Source organism: Chionomys nivalis, chromosome 12 (genome assembly GCF_950005125.1).
Source record: "Chionomys nivalis chromosome 12, mChiNiv1.1, whole genome shotgun sequence".
NCBI classification, from domain to species: Eukaryota; Metazoa; Chordata; class Mammalia; order Rodentia; family Cricetidae; genus Chionomys; species Chionomys nivalis.
The window spans coordinates 48,471,794-48,490,851 of NC_080097.1; the positions used below are offsets into that span (position 1 = coordinate 48,471,794).

The 19,058-nt window shown below is 42.2% G+C and overlaps 1 protein-coding gene across 3 annotated transcripts in view; it reads right to left on the minus strand.

Moving 5' to 3' along the window:
• Nucleotides 1-19,058, minus strand: part of Kif13b (kinesin family member 13B) — a 148,323-nt gene that overhangs the window by 87,939 nt on the left and 41,326 nt on the right. For 2 of the 3 annotated variants that reach the window (XM_057785908.1, XM_057785907.1), the window contains exons 3-6: nucleotides 12,340-12,352; nucleotides 8,846-8,906; nucleotides 7,188-7,280; nucleotides 4,821-5,001 (exon numbers count right to left, since the gene is read on the minus strand). In XM_057785908.1, coding sequence (XP_057641891.1) covers nucleotides 4,821-5,001; nucleotides 7,188-7,280; nucleotides 8,846-8,906; nucleotides 12,340-12,352 — 348 coding nt within the window. Of the gene's footprint in view, nucleotides 1-4,820; nucleotides 5,002-7,187; nucleotides 7,281-8,845; nucleotides 8,907-12,339; nucleotides 12,353-13,291; nucleotides 13,463-19,058 lie in introns of all 3 variants that reach the window. The other variant, XM_057785909.1, reaches the window with a different exon arrangement.

Sequence of the window (19,058 nt, forward strand, 5' to 3'; positions counted from 1 at the left end):
AGAAGTGGACACAGCCCGAGATTTGGGGTACTGCTCACCTTTTACAACAGCACATAGTTTGCAATTAACTTTTAGTCCTTCACTTTTCCTTTTTGTTTATATGTACACGTATGTGGGTGGGTATATGTGCATGTTCAACTGTGTGTAGGCACGTGTATGAACAAGTGTGTACCTGTGGAGGCCAGAGGTCAACCTCAGGTATCACTCTTGGGATACTCTCCGCCTTATTATTTGAGACAAGGTCTCTCACTAGGACCTGGGATTCCATGAGTAGCTAGGCCAGCAGCCTGTAAGCCTCAGGGATATGCCTGATTCTGCCTCCTTGGTACTGGATTACAAGCACACATCATCACACATGGATTTTTTTTAAACATGGGTTCTAGGGATCCAATTCAGGTTCCTGTGCTTTCACAGCAAGCACCTCACAGAGTAAGCTGTCTCCTCAGCACTACCTCCCTCCTTTTTATGTCTGTCCACGTTTTGTTAGCACTTATGTCTGTTAGCCACTTGTAAGCCTCGTGCTCACAGAGGCCAGAAAAGGACCTGGATCTGGAGTTAGAGATGATGTGAGCCACCATGTGGGTACTAGAAATTGAACCCATGTTCTTTGAAAGAGCATTAAGTCATCTAGCTCTCCAACCTCCCTGCTCCCCTGTTCTTTTTTTTTTAAATATTTATTTATTTATTATGTATACAACATTCCTTCCATGTATGTCTGCAGGCCAGAGGAGGGCACCAGACCCCATTACAGATGGTTGTGAGCCACCATATGGCTGCTGGGAATTGAACTCAGGACCTTTGGAAGAACAGTCAGTGCTCTTAACCTCTGAGCCATCTCTCCAGACCCTCCCCTGTTCTTAAAGACAATGTATATATACTACATTATGCCTCAAGCAAAACAAGATTACATTGTTTTACATGATAGTCACTGAATTAATAAAATCAGTACTTCATTTTATTTTTTATTGATATTTATTGAGCTCTACATTTTTTCTCTGCTCCCCTTCCTGCCTCTCCCCTCTCCCCTTCAACCTTCCCCCAGGGTCCCCATGCTCCCAATTTACTCAGAAGATCTTGTCTTTTTCTATTATTTCCCATGCACATTAGATCTATATAAGTCTCAGTGTCCTCACTGTTGTCTAAGTTACCTGGGATTGTGGTTTGTAGGCTAGTTTTACTTTATGTTTAAAAACCACCTATGAGTGAGTACATGTGATAATTGTCTTTCTAGGTCTGGGTTACCTCACTCAAAATGATGTTTTCTAGCTTCATACATTTTCCTGCAAAATTCAAGATGTTATTTTTTTTCTGCTGTGTAGTACTCCATTGTGTAAATGTACCATATTTTCCTTATCCATTCTTCAATGGTGGGGCATTTCATTTGTTTCCAGGTTCTGGCTATGACAAACAAAGCTGTTATGAACATAGTTGAGCACATGTCCTTGTGGAACGATTGAGCATCCTTTGGATATATACCTAAAAGTGGTATTACTGGGTCTTGAGGAAGGCTGTTTCCCAATTTTCTGAGAAATTGCCACACTGACATCCAAAGGGGTTGTACCGGCTTGCACTCCTACCAGCAATGCAGAAGTGTTTCCTTTACCCCACAACCTCTCCAGTGTAAGTTGTCATCAGTGTTTTTGATCTTGGCCATTCTTAAAGGTGTAAGATGGAATCTCAGAGTTGTTTTGATTTGCATTTCTCTAATGACTAAGGATGTTGAACATTTCCTTAAATGTCTTTCAGCCATTTTAGATTCCTCTGTTGAGAGCTCTCTATTTAGGTCTGTACTCCAGTTTTTATTGGATTATGTGTTCTTTTGGTGTCCAAGTTCTTGAGTTCTTTGTATAATTTGGAGATCAGTCCTCTATCTGATGTGGGGTTAGTGAAGATCTTTTCCCATTCTGTAGGCTGTCGTTTTGTCTTGTTGACCGTGTCCTTTGCTTTACAGAAGCTTATCAGTTTCATGAGGTCCCATTTATTGTTTCTTTCAGTGTCTGTGCTGCTGGGGTTCTATTTAGGAAGTGGTTCCCTGTGCCATTGTGTTCAAGTGTACTTCCCACTTTCTCTTTTATGAGGTTCAGTGTGGCTGGCTTTATGTTGAGGTCTTTGATCCATTTGGACTTGAGTTTTGTGCATGGTGATAGATATGGGTCTATTTTCATTCTTCTACATGTTGATATTCAGTTATGCCAGCACCACTTGTTAAATATGCTTTCTTTTTTTCCATTTGATATATTTTGCTTCCTTGTCAAAAATCAGGTATTCAAAGATGTGTGGATTGATATCCGGGTCTTCTATTCGGTTCCATTGGTCCTCCTGTCTGTTCTTATGCCAATACCAGACTGTTTTCAGTACTGTAGCTCTGTAGTAGAGTTTGAAGTCAGGGATTGTGATGCCTCCAGAAGTTCTTTTATTGTTCAAGATTATTGTGGCTATCCTGGGTTTTTTGCTTTTCCATATGAAGTTGAGTACCATTCTTTCGAGGTCTTTGAAGAATTTTGCTGGGATTTTGATGGGCATTGCGCTGAAAGTACTTCACTTTATTAATTAATAAAATTTAATAAAATCATTTTTAAAATGAAGTTTTCACAAATACTCTGGTTGAAATAAAATCTGATTTAAAACTTTTGATCCAATTATTTTGACTTTTCAGAAAAAGAAATGCTTGTAGGGTCTGGCAAGATGACTCAACTGTTAAGAGCATTTGCTGTTCTTGTTGAGGGCTGGAGTTCCACTCAACAGACAGCAGACTGCTCACTACGTTAACTCCAACTCCAGGGCATCCCATACCCTCTTCTGACCTCCACATATGCACACACACGCACAAAAGTTTTTACATTAAAAAGAAAACCATTTTTTTTAATCTTCAAGGAACTTTCATAGAAAAACACCATAGCCCGCACATGTTGAGTCCTTACTGTATGCCAGAAGTCCAGAGACCTCAGGTGTATCACACTCTCAATCTTCACAGCAGCCCTCTGGAATGCTGTAAATAGCATCATTCATTCCCTGTGCAGTTTGCCGAGGAATTGTAAGGAACTTGCTCAACCAATAACAAGAGGATCCTGAGCTGTGAGACTCCAAAGCCCATGTGCTGAGCACTAAGCTACATGCAAAACAAACTAGGAATCACTAAAGACTAAACACACCTGACTGGCAGACTTCAAACCAGTCTGCTGAGGATACAGAACACAGGCATAAACAGCTATGAAGCCTACCAGTTGACTGCTCCTGGGAAGGGTAAGTCTGAGCTATCTCAAAGAAACTGGTCATCTCACAGAGGTCAAAATACAAGGAAAGCAGGAAGGCTGAATTAAAAGGTACATAGGGAGCAAAATGTGACCGCCTAAGCCATGACTACCTATCTCTGGCCTCTGGCTTCTACATACCTTACCCTCCAGCTGAAAGATGACCATCCTGCAAATGAGTGATATCCATATACTTCCACAAGGCGGTGCCTATACATGAGTGGGTCTCGTCTCACTTCTGAGTGGACAAACCCCCACTCAGCATATAAACCATCAAGCACTTCTACAGAATCCTCTCTTGGCTCTGGGAAAGGCCCCCTTCCCTTTTTACACTCTGCTTTGGGTTAGCGTCCCTCACAAGTGAGAAGCAGACTGCATGCCCCTCTAACTTGTCTGCAAAACTGATTCTCTCCATACTATGGCTCTTCCTCTGAACTGCATGGGGCCTGGCATATAAGAATGACTTGAGGGGCTGGAGAGATGGCTCAGAGATTAAGAGCACTGACTGTTCTTCTAGAGGTCCTGAGTTCAATTCCCAGCAACCACATGGTGGCTCACAACCATCTGTGATGAGATCTGGTGCCCTCTTCTGGTGTGCAGGGATATATGCAGACAGAACATTGTATACATAATTAATAAATAAAACTTTTTTTTTTAAAAAAAAGGATGACTTGATACACAATGGATAGGTAAGGTGTGGACAAACTATCAAGTGTCAACTCAAGCTCCAGCTGTAGATCATTATCAGCCAAAGAAAGGCGGCTGTCAGGTACTGAGATCCATTTGCTCTTGATTGAGCCTCACTGGATTCTCTGTCTCTCACGTCATCTTTCCTGATCCACCCTCCTCACTCAAACATAACTCACTATCTGCTCCTGGGCTTTAAGCCCTGCCCACATGGCTCTCTGACCTAGTTAATATGGTGTCACATGAGTCAGCAACAACCACAGTCCTTGCTTCCCACTTTCCATCTCCCCCACACCCCTGAGGTACATAGGTTCCTCGGCTACCTCTCCCCCTCCTCATTCAGTTCCAAGTGGCTGCAGGGTGAGCACAGCAATTCTAAGGACCTCCTTATGCTCTAATGCAGTTCTCTTTCAAAGTCAATCCCATGAAATCAGGGGCATTTCTTACCGGGGGGGGGGGGGGAGGGGGTTAGATTAACTACCCTGAGACCAGGTTCATGCTCCCAGGTTACCTCCCACCTCAATTCACACCTGGAACCAACCACAGAAAGCCACCCAAAATTTACTGCCTCTAAAGAAAAAAGCTGAATCACTGAAGGCTACAGCACACTCATATTAAATGACTGCCTCTCGCCACCTCTGTTTTGTCTGTGGCTTTGGGTAATGAGAGGAGAGGCAGCATGGCACACGTACAGACCTGCATCATCACTCTGCCTGCTCCAACGACCCCGAAACTGGCTGTGGGAAGCTGATCCGTGTAAACATAAATCACAAACAGCATGGCGAGACCACTCTCCACTACAGTTCAATTACAGACTTCTCTAAGGCAATCTATTATGTCTGTTTCAAAAAGGCCCAGCACTCCAGCCTCCAAGTCTTTTACCCTTTGGGGTCAAGAAGGTCTCGAACTTTCTCATTATAAATCTCCATGTAGGATACTTCGACTTTAAAGCTCTGTTCTTCACTCTCCTCTTTCTGGGTCCGCTCGAAGAGTCCACTGCAGAGTCTGGGGATTAGTCCAGGCTGGTCGGCTGTACCCATCATGGTGTAAGACTTTCCAGACCCTGGAAAGGAAAAGGAGCCATCACCACCTCTTGGAGAAGTCTAAAGGCAGTTAATCCTATTTCTACTACTTATAACACATTTTAGAATTTAGAAAAACACGCAAAATATAATAAATATACACCTAAGAAATGCATCCAAGAATAATGAGAATGGAACATACAGAATCTTTCATTACTTGTGTAAAACAAAACTAAACATGGTCTAGAAAGAAAAAAAACTTATCCAGCATAATAACCCATACTTCTAATGTAGCACTCAGGAGGTAGAGGACGAGGATCAGGAGTTCAAACCCAACCTCTACTACTTGACACCTTGTTTAAAAAACAAAACAAAACAGACAGACTCTCCTTGAATAATCTTCATATTTTAAAAAAATTACTGCCGGGCGGTGGGTGGCGCACACCTTTGGCATTCAGATCTCTGTGAGTTCAAGGCCAGACTGGTCTACAGGAGCTAGTTCCAGGACAGGCTCCAAAGCCACAGAGAAACCCTGTCTCAAAAAACAAACAAAAAAAAAATTTTTTAAAAAATTACCAAAAACATAACAAGATTTTTCAAGTTTTCTGAGTAAGTTAGAATCCTCTAATGCTGTTATTATAGATATTCCTAACTACTGAAATCAAAACACAAAAGACAAAGGCACCCATGGGTTTTGGGGCAAATCAGCTTACTGCCCTCTTGTAACAGTACACTGAAGAAATAATAATGTTCCTCTATTTTTTACAAGCATTTTCTCCATTGTAACAGAAATACATATTCATTAAGGCAGACTCAGAAACCTGTGTGATGGTACACATCTTTAACACTAGCACTCCAGAGGCTAAGGCAGGAGGATAGCAAGGTCCGAGCCAGACTGGGTTACAGAAGGAGATCCTATCAAAAGACAAATAAAGGAAGGAAGGACAGATGGATAGACAGACCAGAAAACACAAATGAAAAAGGGAAAGATTAAATCGCCTCAGTCCTACCACCAGGAACACATGACACTTAGGTGTAATCCGCCCTTCAGGTACCAATGGCTTTGCAGTTAAGTGTGTGCTTTCCACCTCACAAGTCCTGCTGTGTCACCTGTCAAAATACCTAAAACTAGTGTTCTCATTCCAGGCCTTTCCTAAAGTGTGCACAAGATAACTAGTCATGCCAATCCTAGGAGAGAGTCTACAGTAAAAACATTTTACAGTGAGGAAATGATAAAGCAGAAAGGCCCATTTGGTGAGAGGCATGGGCAAGAGAGCATCTGGCACGCCTGGCTCAGAATTTCTGTTCTTTTGGGCACAACACATGATGCCCAAACCCATCATAAAGACTGTTCTATGAAGAGCCCTGTCCAGTTGGACAGGTCACATCATAAACCATTATAAAAGCAGCTAGTTTCACTTTAAATTGGTTTTCTTTCTTTAAGTATAGAATCCTAAATCCCTTTCCAATTATGCCCAGTAAACTATTAACAAATGTGTTCTTTTAAAAATATATTTTCTTGAGCAGGCAGTGATGCACACACCTTTAATCCCAACACTTGAGAGGCAGAGACAAGTGGATATCTGTGAGTTCAAGGCCAGCCTGGTCTACAGAACAAGTTCCAGGACAGCCAAGGCTACATTGAGAAACCCTGTCTCAAAGAAACAATAAATAGTACATTTTTTAATTTTTACTTTATGTGTATGGGTATTTTACCCATATGTCTGTGCACCATCTGCATGCCTAGAGCCTGCAGAGGCCAGAAAAGGGTGTCAGGTCCCCCGGAACTTGAGTTACACATAGTTCTGAGCCACCATGTAGGTGCTGGGAATCGAACCCAGGTTCTCAGGAAAAGCAATAAGTGCTCTTAATCACTGAGCTCCAGCACCAGAAGTGGTTTCTTTCTTTATGGTATTCTCTCTGGCATGATCCTTAAAGAACTACAATATACAGACACAGCCAATAATAAACACAATGGTCACAGCTTTGTAAATCATTAAGAAGATTAAAATAACAATTTGCATGAGAAGAGGGATGAAAAAAATCAATAAAGAAAAAAAGGATTTCAATCCCAATTTTATTGTACTATCTTAAAAAAATGCCACTGACTAATTTAATCACCTGTGAGAAAAACTAACACAGGATAAGTAAGCAAGCAACCCAGTAAACGTGGCTTCATCTTCTTCATAGGATGCTCAAGTGTGGACTACGTGTTAGTTCACATTACCTGTCTGCCCATAGGCAAAGATACAGGCGTTGTAGCCATCAAATGCATTCTGAAGGATGTTTTCCCCAAGGCACTTGAAAACATCATCTTGACCTAAAGGACAGGAAAATAATATTTTAAGGACAAAGAACACACAAACAAATAAGAAATCAAACAAAACTCAATAAAACGAAACAATCTGCCTGTTTATCCCCAAACAAGATTTTTAAGCTTGAAAGCCTCTGCCCCACAGGTTATTTCTAGTTAGAGTGAGAAGAGTCAGTAAAGGGTTCCCTGTAACACATGCGTGAACAGGGCCACCCAAATCAAGCCACGCAATGCAGAGAGCTCAGGAGCTGCTTATTTTACTGTCGACAATTAAGATTCAACAATCTTCTCTGTTTATTGTATGTGATGCCTCGTGTGTGGAGATCAGAGGACAACCGTTAGCAGGTGGCTCTCCCCTTCCACCATGTGGGTCCTGGAACTGAACGTAGATCATCAGACTTGGTACAATCACTTTTACCATCTGAACTGCCTCACTGGCCCTAAACATCTGAAACTTAAACTTAGGACCTAGATATGCCTGAGTTCAACTACATACCATCCTTTTACTCAAAATGTACTAGAGTTCAGGAAAATCATGCACATCAACTCCTTTCTTTCCTTTTCTCATGAAAATTTCAGGTTACACAACTTACAGTTCACAATAGTTAGAGCAGAGAGTGATATCCTGGAAATAGGGCGGAGGAGATTGTTCATAAGTTAAGAGTGCTTGCTGTTCTCACAGAGGACTTGGGTTCAATTCTCAGTATCCACATGGCAGCTCAAAACCATCTATAACTCTAGTTCCAAGGATCCAACATCCTCTTCTAGCTAGCTTCCATGGGCACCAGGCACATACGTGGCACACACACATGCAGGCAAAACAATCATACACATAAAAAAATTTAGAAGAACCAAATGTTGCTGTGCCTAGCAAAAGTGTTCCATCTGCCTCACATTCTAGTTAATTTACCAGCTCAGTTATCACACTTCTGAATTTGGGTGATCCATGGAGACATCACTTAGGCCAGGGAGACTAAAAGAACCTTAAATGTTTTTTTATTAACCATGATCTTTCTTATATCAGAAGCAATAAAATATTATGTTCATTGTGTAAAAGATACTGCTTAGAAACACGTGACCTTGACAGTCAGGGATGCAAGGAACAAAGGGCTGTCACACAATCCTAAACTTGTTGAGAACTGGGGCTAAGACAGTTCTCTTTGGGGAGTAGTAGAACAGGGCAAGAGGAAACTGAGAGGGGTTGAGAAGACAGACGCTTTGGCAGGCCTGAAGAATTAGTGAGCACCACAGAGGTTTTAAGGACTAGAACTTGGGCTCCCGTGTGGGGCTTCTCCCTACTTATACCAGGTCCCTCTACACACATCACAGACATCATAAGGGTCTGCATGCCTGTAATAGGGCTTCCGGTTCCATTAGATGACCTCATGAGATCCCACAGTCAACTATTTTTCATCCCACTGAAGTCTCCCAGTCCCTAGACAGCACAAAATGCTGGAAGCAGCTGCCCGGACAGTGATTAAAATTTACACCAAATGATACCATGGCAGTGGGTGGAGAACACACAAGATGCTTCCACGTTACTAACTGCACAGAATAGTGTGCTCAGTTACCTGCATACTTCTCTCGGACGGATTCATCCATGGACCAGAAACAGTGATCATATGCAAATATCTGTTGCAGAGGGAACATAAAGAAAGTGCATTAAGAACAAAACTTTAACATCACAATTGCCATTATAATAGTGCATAGCATTATTATAACTTACTAGTCAGGCCTTATGGCACAAACCTGTAATCCCATCACCTGAGAGACTAAGGCAAGAGAAAAGCCAAGTTTCAGGGCAGCCTGGGCTACATTGTGATCATGTTTCAGCTGCCCAATACCTCAGATAAATACTGACACTTGAGGTCAGAGAGTGGGGGTTAGTGGTGCATATAATCCCAGAGTGACAACACAGTGATCCCCTTACATGGAAAACATCTCCAATGGTAAGTCAAAGAGAAGCTGTGAGACACAGTGACACCCTTACATGGAAAACATCTCCAATGGTAAGTCAAAGAGAAGCTGTGGGACGGAATGCACAGCAGCAGCTATGTGTGTGCAGCTATAAAAAGGAAGTTTGTTTTTACTTCTTGGTGAGGTGGTGTTCTAAAGCAGGGTCTTACAACAATTAATTAACACTCTCAGTCATTCTCTCATATTCTCTCTCTCATATTCTCTCTCTCTCTCTCATATTCTCTCTCTCTCTCTCTCTCTCTCTCTCTCTCTCTCTCTCTCTCTCTCTCTCCTCTTTCACTTAAAGTATCTACCCAAGTTTACCAGCACTTACCTAGCACAACTTAAGTCAAAGAAAGCAAACTTCAAGAAGTTTAGGACTCTTGTTTAGAGGACTGAAAACTAATAAGGAGTATTCTTATTTACCAAAAACACTGAGTGGCTCCCTTTTCAGTTTTAGCAATTTTGTAAATTACTACAAATACCTTTTAGCCCAAAACTTCATAAACTCAGTGATAATCACACTAGATTTAGTGCATGCTCCACTTGCAGATACAAATTAATGAGTATTTTATAGAAACAAAAACTGTCAAGTATGTCTTGATAACAGCTTTTATGTAGCTATTATCTTCTTACTGTTTTAGAGCCTGCCCACTTTGTCAAACATTATACAGTGAACATTGCCTTCCAGAGACTATGTTTGCTTTTCTTGCTAATGAAATGCTTTGCTTCCTTATAAAACAATATGTTGGCCGGGCAGTGGTGGCGCACACCTTTAATCCCAGTACTTGGGAGGCAGAAGCAGGCAGATCTCTGTGAGTTCGATCGAGGCCAACCTGGTCTACAAGAGCTAGTTCCAGGACAGGCTCCAAAGCTACAGAGAAACTCTGTCTTGAAAAACAAAACAAAACAAACAAACAAAAAACAAAACAAAATAACAAAACCAAAAAAACCCAATATGTTCACTATGTTGAATAGTTAGGAATGGGCTTGGTTGCAGCTTAGTGGTACAGCACTTGTCTAACATGTACAAAGTCCCAGGTTTGAGCCCCAACAATCGAGCAGATTAATTGTACTAATTTGTGGATGTTAAAGCTGAAAGTTATGTATGACACAGAGCAGGCCTTCCATCTGAGTGGTTTTCATGCTTTTAGGGTTTTCCTCTATAAGCAGCAAATACTATATTATACTATTTTTTGAGTTTGAATTTTAATGATTTGTTTGAGACCAGATTGACCTCAAGCTTCCAGAGATCCGCACCTGCCTTTGCCTTTCAGCTGCTGGGATTGAAGGTTTGCAGCACCCCATACCTGGCTCCATTCCTTTTTTATTATTATTATTATTGCACTTATTTAAGTGGGCATACAAAGCAGTAGGTTTCCTTTTGGCATTTATGTCATTTCATGAATATGCCATTTTAATTTGTCCCCTCCCCCACTGTCTTCACTTATTTCCTTTCTAAATAAACATTAGCTCTTTAAATCCAAAATGTTTCCAATAAACAGAAAATAAATACATAGTCATACTAACAAATTCCACAGAAAAATATAAAATAAAAATAGAGCTTGTGAGATGGTTCAGAGGTTAAAGGTGCTTGCCACTAAGCCTGATGACCTGAGTTTGATTTCTTAGGGCTCAACTGGTTAAAAAAAAAAAAATCTGATTCCCAAAAGTTGTCCTTTGACCCCCTAAGTGCTTGACATTGCATGCACATGGCAGGGTAAGCATGCAAGAGTGTGCATACAAAATAATAAATTTTAAAATAAATAAATGAAGGTCTCCCATTTGCCAACTACACCTCTACCCCAGAGGAAGCAATCTGTGAAGAATGTGGGCTTTTCCCCTTTTAGACCTTTTGTCTGCAATGCATTTTTCTAAGCTGTGAGAACAGTTCACTAAATAAACATAGCAAGTTTTTATTTCCTCACATCTTTACTGGTCTCCAGCTTCTGTTCCAATAAAAAGCAAAATTAACCCAGCACCTTCTTCATAGAGAAAAAGTTCAGACATATAAGGAGACCAGTGTCATATCCATGCACTGTTTAAAAAGTCATTGAGGATCCCAAAAGGCATGTCTACACATATTTTAGCAACAGTAACAGCGTAGAGTTACAGCTCAACCACAGGCTGTAAAACAAAAACAAGTCCAAGAATGTAGACCAATGGAATTTCCTGGAAGTTCTAAGTAACTTCAGAGAACTGTCCAGTTAACAGCTCCATGCTGACTTAAGAGGACATATAAGAATAACCACAGGGGCTCAGTGGTTAAGAGCATTTGCTGCTCTTGCAGAGGACAGGGTTTCTAGCACCTACATGTAGCTTATAATCATCTGTAACTTCAGTCCCAGGGGGCCCTATATCCTCTTCTCAATTCCATGAGCACCAGACATGCACAAGGTACATATACATGCATGAAGGCAAAACACTCAGACACATAAAATAAACAAATCTTTTTCAAAAATTAAAGACCCTTGGAAGACAAAAGAAGTCAACACTTCCACACAAAAGTTGGCTCAGTGGGAAAAAGGGGTCTGCCATCAAGCCTGAGTTCAATCCCTGGTGCCCACAAGGTATAAGAAAAGAACCAATGCCTGAAAGTTGTCCTCTGACCTCTACACATGTGCTGTGGGTGTACAAAACACACACACACACACACAAAATTAACTTTAAAATGTAATTAAGAAAACTTAAGGGCGGTCTCAGAACTTGGCTCCAATGTGGGATGCAAACACAGACCCTAGAGGAATCTGAAGTCCAATATGAGGGTCCCATCAGGACTCCACAGATCTGACAAAGCACCCCACTGCCTAGGAACAATATGAGTTGGATTGGCCCAGAGTGAGCACAGTGTGGAACAATCAGTTTCATGCTAATCTATGGCACACAAGAAATCTGTGTTGGGTTGCTAGGAGACTGGGAAGAGCTGGCCAAAGTCACTGCTCTCCATAGCCCTCCAGTCCTGTCTGGGCCAATAAGCAGCTTTGGAATCATGAGACAGCCAAAGGCTTATACTGCTTTTATAAACTAGCAAGGAGAAGGAGTTTTCTGTTTTGAATACTTCAGGGATATACACAGGAATTTCTACAGGCACCATGTGAAGAACTCTTACCTTCGGCTGGCTCCTGAGTTCCAGAGAATGGTGTCGCCATAGACATGAAAGAAAGGGAACAAGTGTTAGCAAAGAAGCATGTTTAGAAAACTCTTCTTGGACAGTAAAAGAAAATAAATGCATGCAAATTTGCAATAAGAAAACAAAACAGTAGCCAGGCACACACACCTATAACCTATGAGCAGAGACGCTGGAGGCAGGAGGATCAGGAGTTTAAGGTCAGTCTGTGCTACATAGCAAGTTCAAGAGCAGTCTAGGCTACAGAAGATTCTGTCTCAAAGGGGAAGGGAGTGACAAGGTAGAGAGGGAAGGTAAAAGGAAAGGGGATAAAAAAGAAAAGAGAGAAAAAATATTATTTTTGAAACTAGTAAATGAAAGGTAAATTAATACCAATGATGGGAGGGAATAGATTACAGACAACTACCCTGTCTCTCTCCAGCAGGAAGAAGGATCTGAACACTGGGGAAACCTTTAGGGAGAGTCTTAAAAGTCCTAATGGCTCTGCCTCTTTGCTTTTGCTCATCCTGTATATGCCTTATAAATAATTCTTTCAAAAGCTTGACTTCTGAGCCAGGTGCAGTGGCACCTACCTCTCTGTGACCCCAGATACAGTGAGAGTGAGTTAAATAAGAGGACTGTATAGGTCTATGGCCAGCCTGGGCTTCATTAATTAATCCTGTCTCAATCTGGAGAGACGGTTCAGTGTTTAAGAACACTGGCTGCTCTTCCAGAGACTGGGATTCAATTCCCTGTACCCCCATGGCAGCTTCAGTTCCATACAGTGCAATACCCTCTTTTGGCCTCCTGGCACCAGGTACAACATGCAGTGCACAGATATACATGCAGGCAAATATCTGTTAACTACCATCCCCTCCAACAAAAACCACCTGTCGTCTGATTTCCCTTCTAGAACTTTCCTGAGCTTTTATATAACGGTAGCTTATGCTCTTACCTATCCAGATTTTTCTATCCAGTAGGACTTCTGTTCTGGCTCAGGAAAAAGGTTGCATTTAAAGGAACAATTAATTGATTGCCAGTGAGCTCCTATTCACTGGGCTGCTCAGTACACACCCTCTTCACTTGCCTGGGCACTTCGACCTCCCCTCCAGCCCTCTGTCTGAAACTGCCAGGAGAAAACAAACAAACAAAGAAAAAAAACAACTAAGGCCTGAGATCCCATGAAGAACTCTCACAGACCCTTCACCCCAGATCACCAATGGTCACCCCTGAACTGGGCTGCTTTCATGTGCTCCCTTGTCACAGACATAAAAACACAATCATACTTCTTTTTCCCTGGACCTACTGAAGGCAGGCGTGCCTTCTTCCCTGACACTCAAGGGCAGAATTCCAAATAACAGCCATGCTCACTTAGATTCACAAAGCAAACTCAAACTAATCTAAGGATGAAACAAGTGCATTTGTCTATTTTTTGTTTGTTTTAAGATGAGTCCTCACTATGTCTCCCCAAGCTAGCCTTGAACTTACTGTGTGGAACCAGTTGACCTCAAATTTGTAGCACTCCTGCCTTAGGCCCAAAATAGTGCTGTCATTAAAGGCAGGAACCTCTCCTGACTTAAAGAAAGTTCTCCTGATTTTGGAGTGAAACAAGAATAGTGATACCTGGTCCTTCTCAGAGAATCGAAACATCCAGTCTAAGTTTGGAAAAATACTACATAACAAATGCCCCCGCTCGTTGTCCACAAGTTTCTTGTCCCTTTGTCTCCTATGATTCTCTTCTAAAAGAAATCTGACATTTATTTGTACCAAATGACTTGAAATGAAGACAATAAATGTCTAGGAAATGGTGACAAGTATCTGGTAGATTGGGGTAAAACATCCAACAGAGCTAAGATGTTAAAGAAAATGTGTTTTTCTTTCTGGACTAAAAAGATATAGGAAACCTTCCTGAAAAAAAGCTCTAGGCTGGTGAGATGGCTCAGAGGGTAAAGGCGCTTGCTGCCAAGCTGATGATTTCCTGAGTTTGATCCATAGAATCTATAGGGTGGAAGAAGAGGACCAACTCCCACAAGATGTCCTCTGACTGCCACACATATGCATAATACACAGGTTCACTCACAAGCACATAATAAATGTTAAAAACCATTTTAAAACCTTGGAATCTATAACACAGGTTAATGACAAATGCTACCATTGTTACAGATTTTTGTAGGCAAAGCCAGTTCTCAGCTGTGGTCAGATTGGTTAAAAATGCAGCCATGCATCTGAGGTGTCTACAGGCCAAGAACACATCACAGATGCACTAATGAGTCCAAACTTACAGATGAGAAATTTAAGAATTAGAAAAGTTAAAGGACCAGCTAAAGTAGTCCTAGGTTTTCAAACCCCCCCGAGTCCACCATCTTCCTCCCATGCTGATTCAAATAACTCGGATTTTAGAACCCATGAGCCACACACTAACCAACACTCTTGTGAACAGTGGCACCTACCAATGAGTTCATTCCCTCCATTCTGTTACCTATAACCTGATTGGTATTTTGATAACTTGACACAAGCTAGAGTTAATTGGGAAAAGGACCCTCAATTGAAAAATGCCTCTATCAGGGGGCCTGTAGCCAAGTCTGTGTGGTAATTTTCTTGATTAACAATTGATGTGGAAGGGCCAAGGCCACTGTGGGCAGTACTTCCCCTGGGCAGATGATCCTGAGTTGTATAAGAAAGTAGGCTGAGCAAACCATGAGAAGCCAGCCAGGAAAGTAAGCAGCACTCCTCCATGGCCTGCTTCAGTTCCTGACTCCAGCTTCCTGCCTTGAGTTTCTGCCCTGGCTTCCCTCAGAGATGGACGACAAATGAAATAAACTCTTTCTTTCCCAAGTTGCTTCTGGTCATGGTTTTCAACACAGAAAAAGAAACCTAAGACATACCATAGGGCTCCCTGGTGGGACTTACGTCAGCATTTTACTATTTAATAAGTATATGAAAATTCTTGCCTTTTCTAAGAACAAAAACATACATCTAGCATATTTCAAGCCTAAATAAAACAAAATTTTAAAAACTTTTAAAATCAGCTCTTCCTAAGAGGCTACCAATAAATATCAAACTGAACATATGACTCACTGCAGAAGAACCGAACTCACCTGAATTCAAAGCAGCCCAATAAAAACAGAAACAAACCAGCAAGTCAATTACAGGGGTACATTTCCAGCTACGGAGTCTGGGAGCCAAACAACAAAGCTGGGGTAACCTGCTGGTCACAGGACACCTCAATACATAATTGCAGCTCCTTACAAAAAGAAGTAGATTAATTAATGAGACCTTGTCAACAGGGAGCTGAAATCCCATACACCCAGGGCTCACCAATCCCAGGATCCCTTACCCAGAAACCACAGCAAGCCTCATCACTACAGATACTCTTGAAGCAAAGAAATGCAGCCAGTTCCTGACCCATTCAAAGGGCAGGCACAAAGCATGTCAGCCACAGTCTTCACTTCCCAGCTCTGCTGAATTAATTTTCTTGTTGCTTAACTTCATTTTTAAGTACTTTCAAACTTACAAAAATAGTACAAGGAATTTCCACACAGACTTGCTCAAGCTTCCCTACATGCTAATGACTTACAGAACCCCAGTTAAGTGACCAAAGTCAGGACAGATCTCTCAACATACAAGCAACCTATTAAGTTTACAGCCAGTCCTACTCACATTTTGCCAACTTTTGTCACTGGTGTACTTTTTCTGGTCCAGGACTGTGGGCTGTATGTTGTCATGATGCTGGCTGTGATGGACACCTGGAAACACTGGCCACTTTGTCTGCAAATCATCCCTCAGACTAGCTGCCTAATGCTCCCTCATGACTCAGCTCAGCCTGTGTGCTTGGCAAGTGTCAACACAAACAGCAGATGACCCTGTGCATGCATCCCACCAGGAGACACGAGATAATCCAGGGCTTACTCTGCTTGCTGGCTAGGGTGTGACACTCTTCACACTCTAAGGTTACCATGCTTCCCTTTGTCCTTGATAGTCAGCTAGCAGGAAGAGGCTTTAAGACCATGCAGAATCTCTCTATCTCATCACACTTCCAACCACAAACTTTGGCATCCAAATGCAACTCTTGCCTGCAGTTACTAACGTCTCCCAAGTGGTGAGCAGACAGCCACAGCACTGGAGATGAAAATGCTAATGATCCAGGTGGATCAACATGGAAGGTGCTGCTGGTTTGGAAGAGATCAGTGTGGAAAACATGATGTGGCTGCAGTGGGGGCTCCTGTCTAGCATGTGCAAGGCTCTGGGTTCCACTGCCAGCAATGCCTGAACTCCACGTGTAAAGGCTGGGTATTTCAGAAAGAAACTGGCATCTGTGATAAACTATTCTCTTACTCTTTCCTACTGATCTTGTTAAGGGGCCTGTGCTCACTTCTCACTCAAATAATAAATCATACCATAAATAAAAACTAATCTGATTACATTCCTAATCTCCGGACTGATAAATATGAAGACATTCATTGATGATTTTTATGTACACTGATAATCTTTGGAATGTCTCATTAATACCTTTGACAATGACAAAAATAAAATTAATATATGATCTAAATGCCAGGCGATGGTGGCGCACGCCTTTAATCCCAGCACTCGGGAGGCAGAGACAGGTGGATCTCTGTGAGTTCGAGGCCAGCTTGGTCTATAAGAGCTAGTTCCAGGACAGGAATCAAAAAGCTACGGAGAAACTCTGTCTCAAAAAACTCCAAAAAAAAAAGATAAAAGTAATTCAAAAATATTATATATACTTAAGACATAAACAAAGCCAGGCAGTGGTGACACACTCCACTTGGAAGGCAGAGTCAGGTGGATTTCTGAGTTTGAGGCCAGCCTGGTCTACAAAGTAAGTTTCAGGACAGCTAGAGATACACAGAGAAACCCTGTCTCAAAACACTAAATTAAAAAAAAAAGAACATAAACATGTCAGAATGAATTATAAATCAACCAATTACCACTGTCGACCAATAAAAACTAAACACCACCACCTCTTCTGTCCTTCACTGTTTTGGGGGTGTGGGGAGGGGAACGACTGACTGACTATATAGTCCTGGTTGGCTGGCTGGCTTGGACTTGTTATATAGGCCAGACTGGCCAGGAACTCGCAGAAATCCTCCTGTCTCTGCCTTTGGTGGCTGAGGTTAAAGGCCATACCATCATTCTGTCCACAATCATCTTTCAATTCTAAAGATTTAAACTGCTGAAATGATCATAATTAGAAATATGCAAAATCTCTGATTTACAAGATCCCACTCTGACACACTCTAAAAAGCACATACACATCACAAGGAGCTTGAGGCTGGGACGCAACTCAGCCTATAGAATGCCTGTCTAGCACACATGACACCTGGGATTCCGCCCTATCACTGCACAAAGCAGGCCTGTACCACATGCTTAAGTTCCCAATACACAGAAGGTGGAGGCAGGATCAAGGTCATCCTTGTAACAGGGAATTAGAGGTCAGTCCCTTAAGAGAGCCTATCTGAAGAAACAAAGAAAGAAAACAAAGAGCTCGCTTTAATCCAGCCACCCAGAGTAATGATGCTGCTTCCTTTTTGGGACTCAACTGGCAGTACCAGCAACCAAACACAATATGATGCCAGTGAGTTCTCTCTGGTCACCCCACCCCCAACCTCCTTTCTACACACAGAACAAAGCTGACAGGACTAAAATCCTGTACCGAATGACCTCACAGGTGCTTCTCAACCTTCACAGGTGGGTTTCTGTAAGAAGTCTGGATATCATTACAATACCAGCCTACTTTTTCTTCAACATCTGGAATATTCCACTAAACTCTGAAGAATATTGAGCATCACTGATAAAACATGGCTTTGAGAATGGGATGCAAGAGGCTTCAGCACTTGAAAACATCAGCAAAATAACCAAACTACTGGAACTCCACAGGACCTACTACAAGAAGAGGGACTTCTCTTTAATGTACAAACAGCCTGCTTCCAGCAATGGATTATCTAAGGAGAGGAGAAAAGCTGATTAGGATAACACATAGAAGGGAGATGTTTCACTGGGCTACTTGTTCAGCTCTGTGTAACTCCACAGTGTGCGTGCATGTCTGTGATGCTGGGAATTGAACTCAGGGTCACATGCATGCACCTTAGGAAAGTATTGTACCACTGAGCTACCTTCCCAGCCCTGGAAAACCCTTCTTATTTACAGTAATGATGAACAGTAAACATCAGTAAGATCCACTGCAACTCCCTATCAGTGATGTCTGCAAAGCCTTCTCAGCACACCCACAGACAGCCGGTCCCTTCACTCAGGCTACCTCAGCACTTTTGGAGTCCATGCTCCCACACCCAGACAGGGCCATGCTGCCACTGCTGCCACCATCTGACTTCTCTGCTTGCTTAAGCCCTCCCACAGAGTAGAAAAGTGAATTAGAAATGCGGATCCATCCATGAGAGCCCACACCACACCACATCCACTGCACTCTCTTGACAGCAGGTCTGTCTGCTGTCATTTGAGGAGCCTGTGAACCTCTAGAGATTGAGCTGCTTCTTTTATCAGAGGCCAACACAAGACGCTGCTTGCTCAGTAAATGCCTCCTGTACTCTGTTGGCAACCTGGCCCCTGCCAACACTCAATGTACCCAGCTTTCCTTCACCCACACAGCATACACACTGCCTGTTCTGGGATATCACTTTGTCAGCCTTGACCCTGAGAGGCTAACTCTTTATTCATTTGATTCTCGCCTTGACTAAAGTTCCCCTAGT